Source organism: Telmatherina bonti (assembly GCF_933228915.1).
Source record: "Telmatherina bonti genome assembly, chromosome: 4".
Lineage (NCBI taxonomy): Eukaryota > Metazoa > Chordata > Actinopteri > Atheriniformes > Telmatherinidae > Telmatherina > Telmatherina bonti.
This window is the reverse complement of record NC_136622.1, coordinates 33,825,692-33,843,638: the sequence shown is the minus strand read 5'-3', so window position 1 is coordinate 33,843,638 and position 17,947 is coordinate 33,825,692. Positions and strand designations below refer to the sequence as shown.

The window sequence follows — 17,947 nt, the reverse complement described above, 5'->3', positions numbered from 1 at the left end:
AGTCCCCGCATGCTCATAGGGGCCGCCGCCATGGCAACCACTCAGCTCCCAGGCATGTCATAGGGTCCACTCTACAGCCGTAAAGCTGCAGTGCTGGACCCCATACCACCGAAACAGGATCAGTCGCCATGGAAACAGCCCCCAGACCAAACAGGCAGGGCCCCCAACATGGGGGGTCCACATGAAGAAAACACTGGAGTTAAAAACAGAAGTTAAATAACCTTAAGAAACAGTAAAAAGAAATAAGAACAACAATAATAATAATAAAAATATGTATATAAGGACTTCACAATAAAAAAAAGTGTGCTAAAATAAAGAGGTTAAATAACATAAAATTAAAACGAATAAAACAACCCATCTCGATTTTTTTTTTGGGATCTCCCTGTTGGGGAACCAATCAAAACAATCCGGCCCAAACGGGTTGAGCTTGACACACTTTGATGCTTTGATTGGTTTAATAAGAAACATTGCTTCCTGTACAACTTGGCATGAAAGCAAAGCCTGAAGCCACCTCTCAAACACGACCTGTTGTCTTGTAATAAACAGCCACAAGCCAAGAAGAAAGACCACTGACTGTTTGTTCTGAGTTGTGTTAAGGTTAAACTTTCAGGAAGGTGTCATGCTATTACATAGCTGAAGCATATATTTATGATCTAGCTGTATCCTTACCCGTCTCTTGGGTAATTACTACAGTATTGTCCAGTTCTGGTGAGTCTGTGTGAATTGTAGCATCAGTTTCCTGTTCTTACTGACAGGAGGGGCACCAGATGTGGTCTTTTGCTGCTGGAGACCATCTGCTTCCAGGCTGGACATCTTGCTGTTGTCTTTCCGTCATCTCCAACCAGTCTGTCCAGTCTCCTCTGACATCAGCGAGACATCCTGGACCAGACAAGCTGCTGCTTGATGAATATTTTCTCTTCTTCAGACCTTCTCTGGAAACCCTACAAATGGTTGTGGGTTGAAATCCCATTAAATACTCAAACAACCATGAGATGTTAAATCTCCTTTGTTCCTGGTTCTGATGCTCCGATTGAACTTCAGCAAGTCGTCTTCATGTCTTCATGACTAAATGCTGCCATGTGATTGGCTGGTCAGATATTTGTGTTACTAACCTGCACATTTGTTTTTCTTTATTTATTTTTTATTAATTTTATATGCATTGCAGTGATATTGTTTTTGTTGTGAATGCTTTTTGTCAAGACATTTCTGCTGTGGAAATTGTTCATAATCTTGACGTCTGCAAAACAGTCATTTTTCTCACTTTTTAGTGGGAATATGCTCCAACTTCCAGAAACAGTTTTGGGGTTATTTTTTTCAGTAAATGTCCTGCAACCACTTAGGAAATCCTAATTACTCCTGGTAAGTGACATCCAACCAGTTAGACTCCAGTAATTTATTTATTCTGCTTGTCAGCAGGTGATGGAAGTGCAGAGGCGTTGCCAACCTAAATACCATCTGTGGAGGAGGAAAACTAGAACTTCTAAATGGACATCATGCAAGAGAACACCTCTTTGTCATGTAGTAGGTCAGCTTCATTGTTGATCACTGTGCACAACAAGATAAAAAGATAATTTAGACAAAAGATTTTTATGAGGATACCGTTTCACTATAAAAGGAAGTCTGAGAGCTCTGGTCTCACTCGCTGGAGAAGCTTGGAAGGTTCCAGTGTTTTTACCATCAGGTAAGATTATAACCCTCCTCATAAGGATCTGGCCATAATTACAGTGTAAATGTTTTATATGTTAAGTTTCTAGATAAAATAACTATAAAATTACTTTAGATGTTTAGATGTCGCGTTGCATTACTTGTAAAAAATACAATGATTCAGGTGGCAGACTTAAAAGATGTTTACTGTCATGTTTTTGTTTTGTAGGCTCCAATATGACTCTGAACATCTCTACAGCACTGCTGCTTTTGTATTTGTCAGCATATTCTGGTAAGTTTTCAGACAATACCCTTATTCTTAAACATTTCAATTCTGGGCAAACAAGATAGTCATTTGTTATGTTGGTAAAAAATGTTTCATAGGGACTTTCAAGAGCAGGAAAACGGACCAATCAGAATATCTCAAATTAGCCCTGAGGTCACAAAACCAAACAATGTTCATTTATGACCCATGTTTGATTAGCTGTATTATTCTTTCTTGTCATTTTTTTCTTTTAACTTTTGTGTTGAAAGAGCATTAAAGAGAGATTAATCCTTCTTTTAATATGTTTTATTTTAATTTATTTATTCAAAAACAGTCAAAATGTCCTTGTTTACCTGTTAAATCTGCCTACAGGGACATTTGCACAAAGGATCATCGGGGGTCAGGAAGTCCAGCCATACTCCATCAAATATCAGGCCTCGCTGCAGACTGATAAAGATGAACACTACTGTGGAGGAACGCTGGTGCATGAGCAGTGGGTGGTGTCTGCTGCCCACTGCTGGAGACCGTAAGTGCAGAACCACACAGACTGGATCTATACTGATAAACAACTTTTTCAGAGGAGCTACAATGTTTTATTTTAATTAAATGTCCTCATATCTGCTGAATGTTTAATATGTTAGCACAGATTTGGCATCATGCAGTTGTGCTGCTGTGGTTTATGGCTCTGGAGAAGCAACTAGTGTGTTTTTTGACACAGGAGCCAACTGATGAAGGTGGTGTTAAGTGAATTCAGTCTGATCAAATCAGAGGGATTTGAGCAGGTCTTCAACGTCTCCAAGATATTTGTCCACAACTATAACTACAAGAACTTTAACAATGACATCATGCTCATCAAGGTGAGCAGAAAATGAGCAGCGTGTCACAGCAGATCTTGTCGTGTCCGTGCTTTCCATACTGTTGGTGACAACTCATTGTGTTGCAGTTGGAGCAGCCAGCGCAGCTCAACGCCTACGTCCAGCCAGTTAAACTGCCCACTGAAGACACCCCCCCAATAAAGGGGCAAGCTTGCACAGTGAGCGGCTGGGGGGTCACACAGGTTTACAGTTACGTGCTGTCCCCTGTGCTTCGAGCTGTGGATGTCAGGGAAATACCTTACTGCAACTGGTACTACTGGGGCAGGATCACTGATAACATGCTGTGTGCTGGTTCCCCGTACGGTGGCAAAGATTCCTGCCAGGTACAGATGCATCTAAACACCTCATCAATAAGGACATTCGTGCTGTTTGTAGAGTGATTGGCAGAAAGAGAGCAGTGATTTCTTTTCAACCAATTTGCAAACATATCAGGATAATCTGTCAAGATGCTGATCATTTTCTGCATCTGTTATGCTAGAATATACCAGTGGTTCTCAACCAGTAGAATAATTTCTTAGCCAGGTGTCCTATATGTGGCGTGTCAATCTACATGTTAGTTTAGGGGCAACATGTAAAAAAGTCTGGTCTCCAGTGAGCCAAACCAGTAAAATAACCGCATGATATCATATAACTAATGAAAACTCCACATTTCGATGTTGAGGAACATGAAATTTCTGGAGAAAAATAAGAAAAAAAAGTAAAGATTCAACAGTAATTAGCCTCAGTTACAGTTACACATTTAGTTTTTGGGTTTTTTTTTACATATACATATACATGCATATATATACAGATAAAAATACAACCTATTTTAAACATTTATTGATGCACATCCAATATATATATATATATATATATATATATATATATATATATATATATATATATATATATATATATATATATATATATATATATATATATATATTGGATGTGCATCAATAAATGTTTAAAAATAGGTTGTATTTTTATATAGAATGTATTTCAGTTAAGCTATTTATTTTTCTCAAATACTTTTACATGCTTTACATAACTACTGATTTTACATGACTTTACATAGATGTGTCATATTAGGCAGATTATGCATATATTTTATATTTCAATAAATATTAATGTTTCTCATGGATTAATTTTATGTTTTATGTAAAGTGATCAAATTTGACATATTTCCAGATTTAAATATTAGCATGGATCTATAAACCAGCAAACATTAAATCTCAGATATCTGGAAGTGAAAAAACTAGAATTTCTTATTATAATCAGAGTAACTTTCCCAGATCCAGAAGTTATTTTAAATACACATGTGTATATTTTCATGTGTAGTGATCCTGACCTCCTACGCTGACTTGTGCCATCATACAAACTGAAGTCACATCTATTTATTCAGAAATATAGAAAAGTTGGAACAAGTTTTCCATTTTTGTTTACTTTCTCATGAACCCCCGAGTGTTTCCAAGTACCCCCAAAGATCCACGTATCAAACAGAGATTTGGACATAGCAATGAGGAACAGAAATGAAAGCTAAGGGATTTATTTTGCAGAAAATTTGTTATGGAAAATTCATGTAAAGCAAGACGTGAAAATGTGAACTGTCAGTTCAACAACTTCAGAAAACTTGTAACCAAAAATGTTTACCATGTTTTGGTTTGAAAAAAAGTTATCTCCCTCCTCAGATTTCGGAATATCCATGTTGTGAAGGAATATCTTGCTGCTGACTGAAGTTTAAAGTTGTCTTATGAGCTGTGTTGCTGATCCACAGGGTGACTCCGGTGGTCCCCTTGTCTGCAACAACTACTTCGAGGGTATCGTCTCATGGGGTATCAGCTGTGCAAATCCCTATTTCCCAGGTGTCTACACTAAAGTGAGGAACTACGTTTCCTGGATCAACTGGATTATTGACAGAGACACGCCATAAACACATCAGTCTGATTTACAACAACGGCTAATTCAACATGCTACCCTTGTATCTGTTTTACAAGTCCTCCAATCAAAACGGCCTAATCGGTTGGTTGTTCGTACCCTTTAAATGACTAAAGTAAAGGTTGACGACAGAACAATGTAATATATGATTAAAAAGTTTATTTCAATTGGTTTCGAATCACTATACATAAATAAATGTTATATTTTTACTCTCAGAATGAACCATTTATCTCTGCTTTGCTTGGGCCCACGTGAATGTTAGCTGCCACCACATCTGGGTCACAACTGTACTTAGATTTGAAGTCATTTCTCTGCCCGTCTTTATCACAAGGTGTCAGTAATTCACCATTGAACACAGTGTAAAAGCCCATGTCCACTCCTTATGTATGGAAGCTGGGACATTGGTTACAAACGCTGTCATTCGTCACCGCCTGCATACTTCCATGTGTGTTTTTGTTGCCATACTTATTAAGTCGGTTCACTAGTGGGCAGTGTTGAGTTCATTGTTCACTGCCATGTTTTGACCTTACTGTATTATAAAGAGATGGACGGAGCCTCTGTGACATCCCCTGTAGGTTTCTGAAGAGCTGAATTGAAGCTCGGTGGGCGGTTCCTACCATCGCCATGTTGGCAACGTAATGCTCGTCGTCTCGCCTGGAAAACACAAATATGGGCAAAGAGGTGGAGCTGAGAGGGGAGTGTCATGGTGGATGATTGACACTGAGCAAACTCCGAGCTTTCTGTAGCTAAGAGCTAACCGAGCTAACCCCGAAATAATGGGAGCTACCCAGCTAACGGAGGTAAGCGGGCTAAAGCTAAGTCACATTGTTAACCAGCTAAAAACCGCGGTTGTTCTACGTTCTTCTGACTTGAAGCGGGAGATCGGTAGCTGTCAATCAAAAGGACACGCCCCTAAATATGCCGAACTTTGAGATTAAATTACTATAAAACAGGCGAGTTAGAAAAAATATTCACTCCCCCCACAGTTGTCATGAAGGTAAACCTGACCTATAAACCGAAAATGGATTTTTGAACCAGGCTGTAAACATGTTTATTTCTGCTGTAAAGTTGGTCTTTTTAACATGGGAGTCTATGGGGATTTGCTCTGTTTTGCAGCCCCTAGTGTATGAAGAGGGAACTGCAGTTTTATGCACTTCCACAAAGGCTTCCCTTTTAAACGCCGGAGGTTGCCGCTTGGTTTTAACACCGGTTAGTAGTGGTATTGCACTGCTATAAAGTCGTTTCCACAGTTAAAAAGCACCAGAAGAAGGAAAATGAAACCACAAAGTTATTTGCTGTTCTAGACTTCTTTTGTGTCTTCTTCAGGTGCTTTTTTTTTGGCAGTTTGCATCATCTTCTACCTTTTTTTCTTCTTGTTCATTTTGCCAGTTGTGTGTCAGCTATACAACTCAACGTTGCCCCACTGATTTCTGGTGGATTTAATTCCGGTTTTGGTGAACTTATCCCCTTGAAAATGAACCCAATTACGCAAATAACCGATCCAGGAAATGGACAAAATTATCTGTTCAGCATTGAGCATAAATGGGCCTGAAGGCTTGCTCTCTAAAATGCTGCCCCTGCAAGAGGGGAGGAAATGCAACTCATGAGCATCTCTTGACAACTCAGAGTTTTTATTTAAAGTGTGGTTTAAGCTCAAGTTATGTTGTGGGATTTTTACATTGCCTTACTTCAGACAGCAGTTTGACAACAAACGAGCGATGTATCTGAGCTGCAACACAATGAGCTACAGCAAAGGTTCCCAAGTCAAGTCTTCCACATCTACTATCCTGCAACTTTTAGATATCCTCCTCCAATAGATGAATCAAATTAATGGCTTTTTTCCTGGCCGTTGCAGAGCTGAATGACATGGAGGGAATTCTGCCATTTGATTCAGGAGTGTTGGTGAAGGGTTGCATCTAAAGTTGCAGGATTTCAAGGATGGGACTTAGGCAGCCCTGTATTACAGAGATCCAGTCAGTGTAAATGTCTGATAAAGAAAGGAAAAATACAATAAAGCATTAATCAAAGTTAAAGTGGAACTATTATGTGCATTTCAGGCTAATTTATTTTTATTTCTGAGACCAGAAGGGCTGGGATTGATGGAGTTATTGTCACAAATGGCTTTATTTACTTCAGACCGACCCTCTCCGTAGGCTGTCAGATCAGCCTGCGGGCAAAACGAGTGGATTGAGACTCTTCCGCATTAAGCCCCGCCTCCCGCCACTGCACTACATCGGGAGCGCGCACCGCACCTGCTTTCGCCGTCATTGTAACATCTCATAAACAGAAGGATTAGGCTCATATGAACTCAATAAAAAAACAAAATACCATGTCAACACATAGCATACAGCCCTACATGTTGGAACCTGAATCAGAGCCTGAAAACGAAGTGGAAAACAGCAACCCACAGCAACGAATGTAGCAGGATGTCTCTCTTTGGTAAACTCACCAGCCATCGTTGGAAATAACTTTATCCCACGTTTTCCACCCGCCTGATGTATTTTTACATGCCCTTGTTAACCAGTAGAAGGTAACCAATCACCCAACCTTATCCCCCGGGACGTCACAAGGATTTCCAAGTAGAAAAAACTCTCTAAAACGACGCGTTTTTCGGTTTTCGTGGAAACCGAAAGGAGAGAGTGCTGGAACTCAAACTCAAACATGCGTTTAGGTGATAAAAAACAGTGCCGTTCACATGTCTGATGAGGATTCAACACTGTAACACTGTAGAAAGCTCAGAAAACTCCAAATACCATAATAACACCCCTTTAAAGAAAAAAAAAAGAACAAAGATGAAACTAAAATAAATTTGTTTAATATCCTTTAATGGATGGCATTTGCTGCTTTGCATGCAGTTGTAGCCACTAGAAGACCTATTCTTTTCAGGTAATTATAAGTAATCACTGCCTGCATGAACAAACAACCGATGAGGTCGATTTTGGGAGAAGGATGCTTTATATCTTGTACCGAATTTATCTTTACTGAAGTAGTTTCATTGTAACTTATACAAGTGTTTAGTCATTTGGGATTGGAGGGCTGGTCGGGTAGGATTTATTTTAAACTGTAAAATGCTTTAAATCAAATATTTTATGCTGGAAAAACACTTCATGAATAAAGTTTGATTGATCGATTTTCTTAATGCAGATTTCCTGGACTTATGTTAAAACTCTTTCCCTATAATTTACTGATTTTAAGTAATTAATTGTTGAAACACACAGGAATCTTTTTGTCATGGTTGCTGCATATCTTTAACACTACCAGAAGAAGCTGATGTGGGACAGAAGTAGTATCAAATTGTAAAAGTTAGAACTATGTTCATCAAAGAGTAGAGGTAAGCAACATCTGTTTGGCACCATGAATATGAGACAAAAATCCTGAATACGTTAAAATGTTAAAGTTGACTCCAAAGCAGTGGGCTTGTGTTATCTTGCTCTGTTATTTTCAACAAGGATGAGAAGAATGAGAAGAATAAAGCCGCTGCTGTTGCACTGTGCTACTGCTGAAAACCATCTGGATTGTTCCTTCACATTATTTTGCTCCTGTACTTTGAGGAATAAAGATAAAATGACAACCAGATCTAAAACACATTCTCAGACACCCTGAAATGCAGGGAGGGGCTGGGAGGAGGTTTAAAGGCCTTACTCATATATATATATATATATATATATATATATATATATATATATACAATTTCAAATTGTGCCCTGTTGTGCAGCAGAAGTAATGTCGGTGTCAGAAAAGGGGTGCAGACTCATCTTGTGTGGACTTTGGGACTATGGCAGCAGTGGATCTGATCCCTCTCATGTTGCCTTCATCCTTGTCCTCGTGTGTGAGGGCTGGAATTGTTGGTATACCTGGAAAACCAAGTTTTTATTTATATAACACACCTCTTATTCACAGGTTTCATATTCAGAAATCTAAATTCTTCATGGGCAAAGTGACTGGTATTTTCACAGTTTTATAAGAATTAAACTTGTGTGATTTACTCTGGTGTTTTGCTGACAATGTGACAGAATAATCCATTAGTTAAGACTTGGGCAACAGTGCAGAAAATGAGCTATATTTATAAAGCATTTGGTACCTTATGCTGTAAAAGTACTGGGTTGTGGGACAAATTCTGTTTGTACCAATGCTGCGGCCATGGTACTACTGGATGCAGACTCGCCAGTGTTTTCTTCTTCAGAAATGTATGATGGAGGGGAGGGTGCAGCTGGGAAAATAATTCAGTTCATCACATTTTTTATGTAAAGAGTGCCTCATATGTAATTTAGAAAACAAACTCTCAAATGAGGGTGCATATAAACTGCTTTGTTGATGTACATATACTTGTCTAATAAACTACAACTACCACCACCCTCCCTGTCCCATTATTTTATCATATAGGTGTAATATCTAATACTTAGTGAAAACCAAAAGTAAAATATTCCTCAGCTAACCATCCATGATATAATCTACTGTATGTCTGTGTTAAAATTCCCGGTTAAAATAACATTGTTGAAATCTATTTGAAAAACTGACAATAATTTAGAAAATTCATCAGTGATATGTCCACAGTGTCCTTGATCTCTGTAGATCATTACAAATATTATTTTAAGGTCACCACTTAAAATTAAACTTGGAATATTAAGAAATAAGATTAGGAAACCTTTAATAGTCCATTATTGTAAAAGTACAGGTGCAGAAGTAGAAGCATGCACGTGATATAAAAAAAAGAATAGAAGCAGAAACATAAAAATAATATGTCCAGTATATAATCTGACATGTATTCAAAAGAAATAAAATGTATTTGCATTGAAACAAATGTTTTAATAAGGCAGGTTCTCTTCCTCTTTTTTTCGTACTTCAACTTTTAATTAAAAAACTAAAATGAAGATTTACTACCTCAATAAAACATCACGACAGACAACAGCAACACTCAGCACATCTCCATCATGTAGGCCAGATAGCAGCATTATTGGCTACTTTATGACTAACAAGTATTCCAAGCTATTTATTTAGACTAACATATATTGTTATTTGTCCATCTATGTCTTACTTAAAAAGCATTATCAAGGCCGGATTATCCAATGGGCATTATGGACGCAGGCCCAGGGGCCCAGAAGCACCTGGGGCCCACATAGGGCATACTCCAGCAGTTTGGACATGAAACAAAATGTCCGTAAAAGCTAGATAGTTACACAACAGTGTCTAGTGTATTGTTACTGGTACCACTGGCTGAGAGATGTTCATGGTGTATAATTCACAATTTTTACAAAGTTGCAATGGGGAAGGAGACCCCTGGAACACTCTGGGCCCAGGGGCCTGTGCACTTTTAATCCGGCCCTGAGCATTATACAAATCTATTAGTATTATGGCACGTTGTTTTTAATGTTTTACAGTGTTGTAACAAATCAAACTGTGAGGAAAAAACAGGTAAAAATTTGTGACTTTATTGTTATGGTTGGACCTACACCTTACAAAGGAGGTGCATGGAGACCAATCCAAGATGGTGGCGCGATGAGACGCTTTTTTTCTTTTTTTTCCACCTTTTGGATGTTTATTTTTTCTTCACATACAAAATGTCAAGCACAAAAAAAACAAACAATTTTGAAAAATAACTAAAATAACTAAATCAATTTTTTACATATATTTTTACAGGTTTTTTTTTTTTTTTTTTTTTTAACTTTATTTAAAGAAAATGTATAACAATACAGCTTGTAACAGGTGTAAAGCTTTCCAGGTACATATAATGCAACTGAGCAGTAAAATTGTAACATAAGAAGGAAGGAAAGAGAAAAAACACGAAAACAAAAAAAAAAGAGCTAGAACTGTTGCAAAATAAGGTTTTCAAATATACGTGGATAAGTATATATATCTAATATATACATTCCTTATGTACATGTATATTTATTTGTAAGAGGGGAAAGAAAGAGAAAGGAAACAACAAAATATACTTGTCATTCAAACAGCTTTTTCAAAAAGTCATAATTTATAGGCTTTAGGGAGGTCAGCTCGCATAGACAGCGTGATACAATGCGGCGTCTATGTGGATATTATGTCTATGCTGTTAATGGCAAACCGATGGAGATAGCTGGTATAATAGCGACCGGTAGGTGGCGGCAATCAGATTAAACACGTCTTGTGTGCCGAATCTAACACACGAAGAAGACGACAGATCACCACCGGCGGATTGACCGTAGCAGCGGCTTGTAAACATCTCGTCTCCTCTCCGGGGACATCATGTCTGTCAAACACGCCATCAGCCGTGGGCTCGAGCTGGGCCGGTCAGTCTTCCAGATAGGTCTCCTCAAATCCGGAGGCCGAGTCGCAGCAAAGCTCCGAGTTGACCGTTTCCGTGCGGGCCCGGCGGTCCGCACCGTTCAGCCTCAGGCTTTCCTGCCGTCCCGGTACCGCTACTATCGCACCTCTCTGCGGGGGCTGGCAGCTCAGCTTCAGTCCGCCGGCTTTAGGAGGGGGTTCTCCGGCGGGTCTCCGCGGAACAGGGCCGTGTTTCTGGCTTTTGGCCTCGGAGTGGGGCTGATCGAGCAGCAGCTGGAGGATGACAGAAGAAGTGCAGCGACCTGCCAGGAGATCCAGGTAAGAAGGCTTCCCTTCATACTCTCTGACCTGCAGATGCTCAACTAATTAGTTTATTATTACTATTATCATTATTATTAATAATAATATAATTCTGTTACATAGTAGAAAGAGGTTAGGTGTGTTATACACTGATACAACTCTAATAAGGTGGGGTTGTGACTGTGTGTTAAACTTAAATTATACCGAATAGGATGACTGATGGGGGAGTTTGCGCCTATATACACAGGGCCGGATTAAAAGTGCACAGGCCCCTGGGCTCAGTGTTTCAGGGGCCCCCTTCCCCACCGCAACTTTGTGAAAATTGTGAATGATAAACTGTGAAACGACATTTCTAACATCTCTCAGCCAGTGGTACCAACAGCAATACACTAGACACTGTGCTGTAACTATCTGGCTTTTATTTACATTTTGTTTCATGTCCAAACTGCTGGTGTTTGACGTAAATGGCCCCGCATGGGCCCCAAGTGGGCCTGTGCCCATAATGCCCATTGGATAATATGGCCTTGTATATACACAGTTTATTTTTTGCACACATTCACTTCTTTTCAGTGTAATGCCTGCAACATGTGAAAATGTTTGGCACATTATGAAAAATACAACAATGGAGACCCTGAACTGTTGCACACCTGAAGCTGGACATCAGGTAGAAAATGGGAAAAAATTGGTTTCATATCCCAAACGATCTGCTGAGAGCTGTTAAAGGGAAACACAGAGGTAAACATACCTAACCCAGCTGTTTTGGAACATGTTGCAGGCATCAAATACTAAATAAATACTTGCAAAAGAAATTGGTTTTAAATATCTTGTCCCTTTTAACTCAATACAGGTTAAAACTAGTTTACATTTCATTGTGTTCTGTTTTTATTTACGTTTTACACATCGACCCAGCTGCATTGCCATTTGGGGTTCTTGTGCTTTTTAGCCTCCTAAACTAAACTGTAAATTTTGGGATGTTTGTGTGTTTAGTACCAATCAGACAACATTAACCACATTTTTATTGTCCTCAGAACAGAAACTTCCAGTCCTTTTTTCATGTTTTGTGTCCCAACCTGCAGGCCGTGTTTAGGAAGAAGAGATTTCAGAGTCCGCTCAAGCCGTTTACTTCCGGATATAAACTGGAGGATTACGCTATCGGGAAGCAGATCGGGAAAGGCTCCAATGCAGCTGTGTACGAGGCAGCAGCTCAGTTTGCTCCGTCTCCTAAAGGGAAGGATGGCACATGCTTGTTGATGCAGAAGGCGGATGAAGGTGGAGAGGAAAGTCAGGTGGCGAGGTCTCTGTCATGCTGCTCACTCAGAAACTTCCCGCTGGCGATCAAGATGTTGTGGAACTTTGGGGTGAGCGTCTCCCTCATGGTTATCTTTAGGGCTGTGATGATGTGCCTTCGTCCCGAGTTGATTACAATTTTTTGGGTGCCGATTTGATTTAAATTGCGATTCTCATGATTCTTAGATAATGCTGATTTTTGTAGACTAAAAACCAAAAAAATGTCTAAAACTTATTTTGCTCATAATTTTTCTTGATTTCAATTAGAAAAAACAACACAGCATCCAGATCATCATTCTGCTGCTATAATGCCCAAGAAAACAAGAAAAAAGATAAATAAAAACAATGAAAATGTTTTTTAAAAAATTATAATGGATTATTTGTATTTATTTGAAAAAAAATATTTTTTTTGTTTAAAAAAAAAATCAATTTTACAATTGTGAAACAAAAAATCCCCATATTTGATTTTTTTCTTTTAATTCGATTTTCTACCCCTAGTTATTTATTGTAATGATTTTATCTAATTGACTTTATTCTAGTTAAATGTCTTTATTTTTTAATTGTAATTTTATTTGTTTATTTACTAATGTTTTACTTTGTTTGCAGGCAGGGTCATCAAGCGAGGCCATATTGAAATCCATGTCACAGGAGCTGGTCCCTGCAGGTCCTCTCGCCTTGAAGCAGGAAATCGAACAGATCACTCTGGATGGGTAAACATTGCCTCCTTACTGGTTTTCTTCCTGTTCTGTAGGAGTGAAGGGCAGAAAACATGAACACTTGCAGTAGGGCTGGGCGATATGGCTGAGAAACAAAGTCGCCGTTTTTTTTTTTTTAAACCAAATCCGATTTTAATTGTTTTTTTTCCCCTTACTGTAAAGAAAAAAATAGTTATAAATTAAAAACGTCAAAATTTATTCTTTTTCAAAAATGCTTTTATTGAAGTCAGTCGAGGAATTTACCTGAATTTAAAGTGCAACTAAACAAGCTGTTAAACAAGTAAAAAGAGAGACAGGTGCTGCTGCTGTAAACATAACAAACAACATGTTTGCACTTTGTGCGTTTCCACTGTGAGATAGTTTTAACTTTTCATCATACATTTAAGAATAGGCCTCACTTCACTTGTGTAACTTAATTCTAAAATACAAAAAAAACTAATAAATAAATAAATAAAAAATGCCTCCTCTTGGAAGAAAAATAGTGATTGCTTTTAGAGTATTTTGTCATTAAATAACCAAAACAATTTCCCACACTGGCAAAGACGTCATAAAAATGGATGTTTCTTTACACTTAACATGTGTTTCAAGAAAATTGACTTCTTTGATACAAAATACCATTTTTAAAAAATCCCTGAATGTTAATTAAAGCTATATTTCTAACATACATGTATTATTACATTCTTGCTGTTTTTTGTTTAATTTACACATTTTTGGCAAAAAGACGAGTCTGTCAGCTGCATCTGGCTTCAGACCTCTTTGGATGTGACAATACCGTCTCCCACACTGAAAACCCTGCGTTTCCATGACACCTAGAACTTCGCAAAAACTAAATATTGCCATAAAAACCCGCTAATGGAAACACCTACATTTTTTTTTAAAAAAGTCTCAAATATTGCTAAAGTTTTTATGATCTCAAGAGGAGGTTTTACAGACATTTAGATATAGAAATATATTGCAAAAGTGTAATGGAAACACTTTTTGGGTTTACGTGTCCGCAGACGTGATTTGGGGGTCGTGACCAGTTAAAGATGGCGCGGTGTGGAATAAACAACAGCGAATTTCAGAGTTTTAGAAAAGAAAGTGAGGGAGAAAAGCTTCAAACATCCAAAGCAAATTCTCCCCAGCAAGTAGAAAACCCTAAAATAACGTTACGTGCCCAGTTTGCATTAACTGCAATATTTGTAAAATCTCACGAAGGAAGCAAAATTTTACAACACTTGATGCTAATGTGCTAAACAGCAAATTCAAATGAATCGATTAATCGCCCAGCCATAACCTGCGGTCTTTCTTTTAACTTCCAGGCAGTTTGGAGTCCTGCCCAAACGAGTGTCGGCTCATCCCAACGTGATTAGAGTGCACCGGGCTTTCACAGCAGATGTGCCGCTGCTGCCTGGAGCCCAGGAGGAATATCCAGATGTTCTGCCGGCCAGACTCAACCCTGCCGGCCTGGGCAACAACCGCACTCTTTTCCTGGTCATGAAAAAGTAAGACCTGCCACATTTAATTTCATCCTCGTAAGATTTACTTCTCTATTCATGTATCTACAGACTGAACATATTCAGCAGCGTCATGATTTCATGCCCCGTTTCTGATGATGTTTACCTCTCCATAGCTATCCCTGCACGCTGCGACAGTACCTGCAGGTGTCCACGCCGGACCGCAGGCAGGCCACTCTGATGCTGCTGCAGCTCCTGGAGGGGGTGGACCATCTGTGCAGGCAGGGTGTTGCTCACAGGGATCTCAAATCAGACAATGTGCTGCTGGAGCTCGACTCGGGTCAGACTGGGACACAAACGGTGACATTTCCAGGCTTGTTTCTGCCAGTTGTGCCAACTGGTTTTGATCTTGTTGCAGATGGTTGCCCCCGTTTAGTCATCAGCGACTTTGGCTGCTGTCTGGCTCAGAGCGACTCCAGTCTGCAGCTGCCCTTCAGCAGCATGTGGGTCAGCAGAGGAGGAAATGCCTCCCTCATGGCTCCTGAGGTAAGCTGAAATAGTTGTCTGCTACTGCTCTGTCATGTGACTTTTGCAGACTTATATTTGCTTCTGTTGAGGAAATTTGGAGGGAAAAACCAACGATGTTGGCTCACAGTTCAGTTCCTCCGCGTTATCCTGTTTGCTGCTTTAACTCAGGACCGTGTTGTGAAATAAATCGCTGTGTTGAAAACTCTTGCAAAAAGAATATTTTAGTTCAGTTTAGGGCCGCTCGATTATGAAAAAAAATTATAATCACAATTACTTTGACTGAAAATTAGATTTTAATTATTTAACACAATTATCCAGTATTTATAAACAACACTGCACGTCGTGGTGTTCTAGACTCGGTATCGTGCAATATAACCGTCTAATGCACGTTTCCGAGTTGTTTAATCCGCTTTTACCGCTTATATAGGAACTATTTTATGTTGACCTGGATGTAGTTTTTATGCCAAACAACCGCTGTCAGGCTGCAGCGCGTTTCTCTCATTCATCTGTTAAAAGACGGCTGATCTGAACCAGCTGATTAACGTGTTGCTATGGTGACGCCCCATAGCAGAGGGATATTACAGTGTTTAACTCGCCGGACTTGATATATGAAAATAATGCAGCCAGTTGTCACTGACAATGGTATAAACTATGTTTAGGTGAACTTCCACAACCTACTGCAGTTATTCTACATTGACCTGCAGCCGGAGCCGACTGAGACTGGCCGCCTGGGAGTGCTTTAGGACGGGAGAGGCTCCCGCTGCTCCTTCCTTACAGTAACTGCAGAACAATATGTGCCTTCAAGTCAGTCGCCAAAACACCAGAAACGTCTCTAATAACTCCAGTAAAAGCTGCTAGATTTGTTGCTTTTAACAAAAAAAGTCACCAGATTTAGCGAGAAAGTCGCCAAGTTGGCAACAGTGTCTGAATGAAAGCAAAGCGGCTGTGGGAGGAGTTTACAGCACAGCGCTGCAATGCCAGAGACGCTCGATTAGCAGCTGAAGACAGCAGGAGAGGAAACTGCAGAGAGAAAAATAATCGCACCCTTTTATTTTTATGATCGTTGAAAACTCAGATCGTTTTTGAGATTAAAATCCGATTAATCGCTCAGACCTAGTTCAGTTTAAATGGATTTTCTTGCTGTTTCGGTCTTAAGGTGGCCACTGCCGTCCCAGGATGCGGCGTGGTGATTGACTACAGCAAGTCGGATGCCTGGGCTGTTGGGTCCATCTCCTATGAGATATTCGGACAACAGAACCCGTTCTACCGATCGGGACAGCTGACGAGCACCACCTACCAGGAGAAACAGCTCCCTCCTCTTCCTTCTACTGCTCCAGCTGATGTGCAGCTGCTGGTTCGATTGCTCCTCAGAAGGAATCCTAGTAAGGTAAAGCATGTCCTCTGTTAAAAAAAAAAAAAAAAAATGGATCAATTCTCATCACATCGGTGTTGTAAAATAGCCTTTGAACTGTAGGTAATCACTCTAAGTAGCAATGAAAACATCTTGAATGAGCGCTGATGCCATCCTGCTTCCTCTGCAGCGCCCCAGTGCTCGTGTCGCAGCTAACATGCTCCATCTCAGCCTCTGGGGTCGAAGGGCCCTGGCCAATCAGGACAGCGCTGGCATGAAGAAGCTGGCTGATTGGCTGCTGTGCCAGTCTGCCGTGGTTCTGCTGAAGGGCTGTGGTGGACCTGGTGGGAACCGGGTGGAGGCGGAGCTTCAGAGGAGCTTCCTGGCCAACCTGGACCTGGAAGACCTGCGTTCTGCTGTAGGTTTCCTCCTCTACGGGCGACATCTGCGCCGGGCCTGCGTCCTGTCTGCATAGGTTCACCCAGACACACTCCGAGCTGCTGGCGTAGATTTATCAGGGTTAAAAGTCGCATCTTTCGCTCATAGCCGGACACATGTCCACCCTATAAGTGTTGTGTTTTTAGTATTAAATCACTGTACTTGGAAGCCAAAGTACATCAACCATCAGTTTATTCTTCTAGCATGTAAAGCACATCAAAATAATCCTTTTCCCGCTGGCTCACATGCATTTCCCAATATGTGTTTACACTGGTTTGTGAATTTGTTGCAGATTGTTGTTGGAGAATTAACCTTTTTTATAAGTTAATTTCTCCATAATCACTTTCACAACAACAAGAAAGTCAGGAAGAGAACCTGCGAATAATCCAGATTCTGTTGCGTTTCTTCATAAAGAGCCTTGATGCACTTTATTTACTAGGTAAGCCCCCTCCCCCTTCCCCCCACCACACACACATAGTTTTACAGCTATGTAGGTAATTTGGGTTTGTTAAAGTGGAAACCAGTCCAGGTATTTGAAACAAACTTTTACACCTGTTTGGGCCTCTGTGTCGGTGTGAAATTCACCATTTACTGGTGATACGTTGAGAATTAATGGAAAACTCCAAAGTAAACCAGGATCATGCGGAAACCTGACCGACCTGATGGATGTGATTCGTCCTTCTGTGCACTTTATGTCTAGATTTGCACCTCCTAGAATTCTAGTTATTATTATATGTTTGTTGCCAGTTTGATATGTTACGAATTTAAAGATATAATTAAGTTGTCTTGTTTGGATATAATATGCGTGAAAAATAATCAACTGCTTGACTGGTTTGAGGTGAATGGAAATATGGTATATAGTTTTGTAGAAAAAAAATGATGGGATTTTTTAAATTGACTGTTTAAGAAATAAAATCTTGGTGAAAGAGGAT

General features: G+C 39.7%; 2 protein-coding genes across 3 annotated transcripts; both read left to right on the top strand.

Moving 5' to 3' along the window:
* Positions 1-1,881: 1,881 nt before the first annotated feature.
* Positions 1,882-4,696, top strand: LOC306754564 (trypsin-3; the record flags this gene model as incomplete). Its single annotated transcript, XM_079238582.1, has 5 exons — positions 1,882-1,936; positions 2,282-2,435; positions 2,628-2,766; positions 2,853-3,107; positions 4,541-4,696. 5 exons carry the CDS (start codon positions 1,882-1,884, stop codon positions 4,694-4,696), a joined length of 759 nt encoding a protein of 252 aa, XP_079094708.1.
* Positions 4,697-10,848: 6,152 nt separating this feature from the next.
* pink1 (PTEN induced kinase 1) lies at positions 10,849-17,941 on the top strand. Of its 2 annotated transcripts, XM_079239574.1 has the most exons (8): positions 10,849-11,277; positions 12,336-12,617; positions 13,153-13,256; positions 14,564-14,746; positions 14,875-15,038; positions 15,117-15,244; positions 16,383-16,613; positions 16,768-17,941. In XM_079239574.1, the coding sequence occupies exons 1-8, from the start codon at positions 10,921-10,923 to the stop codon at positions 17,050-17,052; spliced, it is 1,734 nt and encodes a 577-aa protein (XP_079095700.1). In that variant the 5' UTR covers positions 10,849-10,920; the 3' UTR covers positions 17,053-17,941. The 2 variants fall into 2 exon arrangements, with proteins under 2 accessions (XP_079095700.1, XP_079095699.1); XM_079239573.1 differs by having other exon boundaries at positions 14,875-15,244.
* The last annotated feature ends 6 nt before the right edge of the window (positions 17,942-17,947 follow it).

Coding starts and splice junctions, on each gene's coding strand:
- pink1 (XM_079239573.1), top strand. CDS start 10,921: ATGTCTGTCAAACACGCCATCAGCCGTGGGCTCGAGCTGGGCCGGTCA. Junction 13,257..14,563: donor GAACAGATCACTCTGGATGG/GTAAACATTGCC, acceptor TTTAACTTCCAG/GCAGTTTGGAGTCCTGCCCA. Junction 14,747..14,874: donor CTTTTCCTGGTCATGAAAAA/GTAAGACCTGCC, acceptor ACCTCTCCATAG/CTATCCCTGCACGCTGCGAC.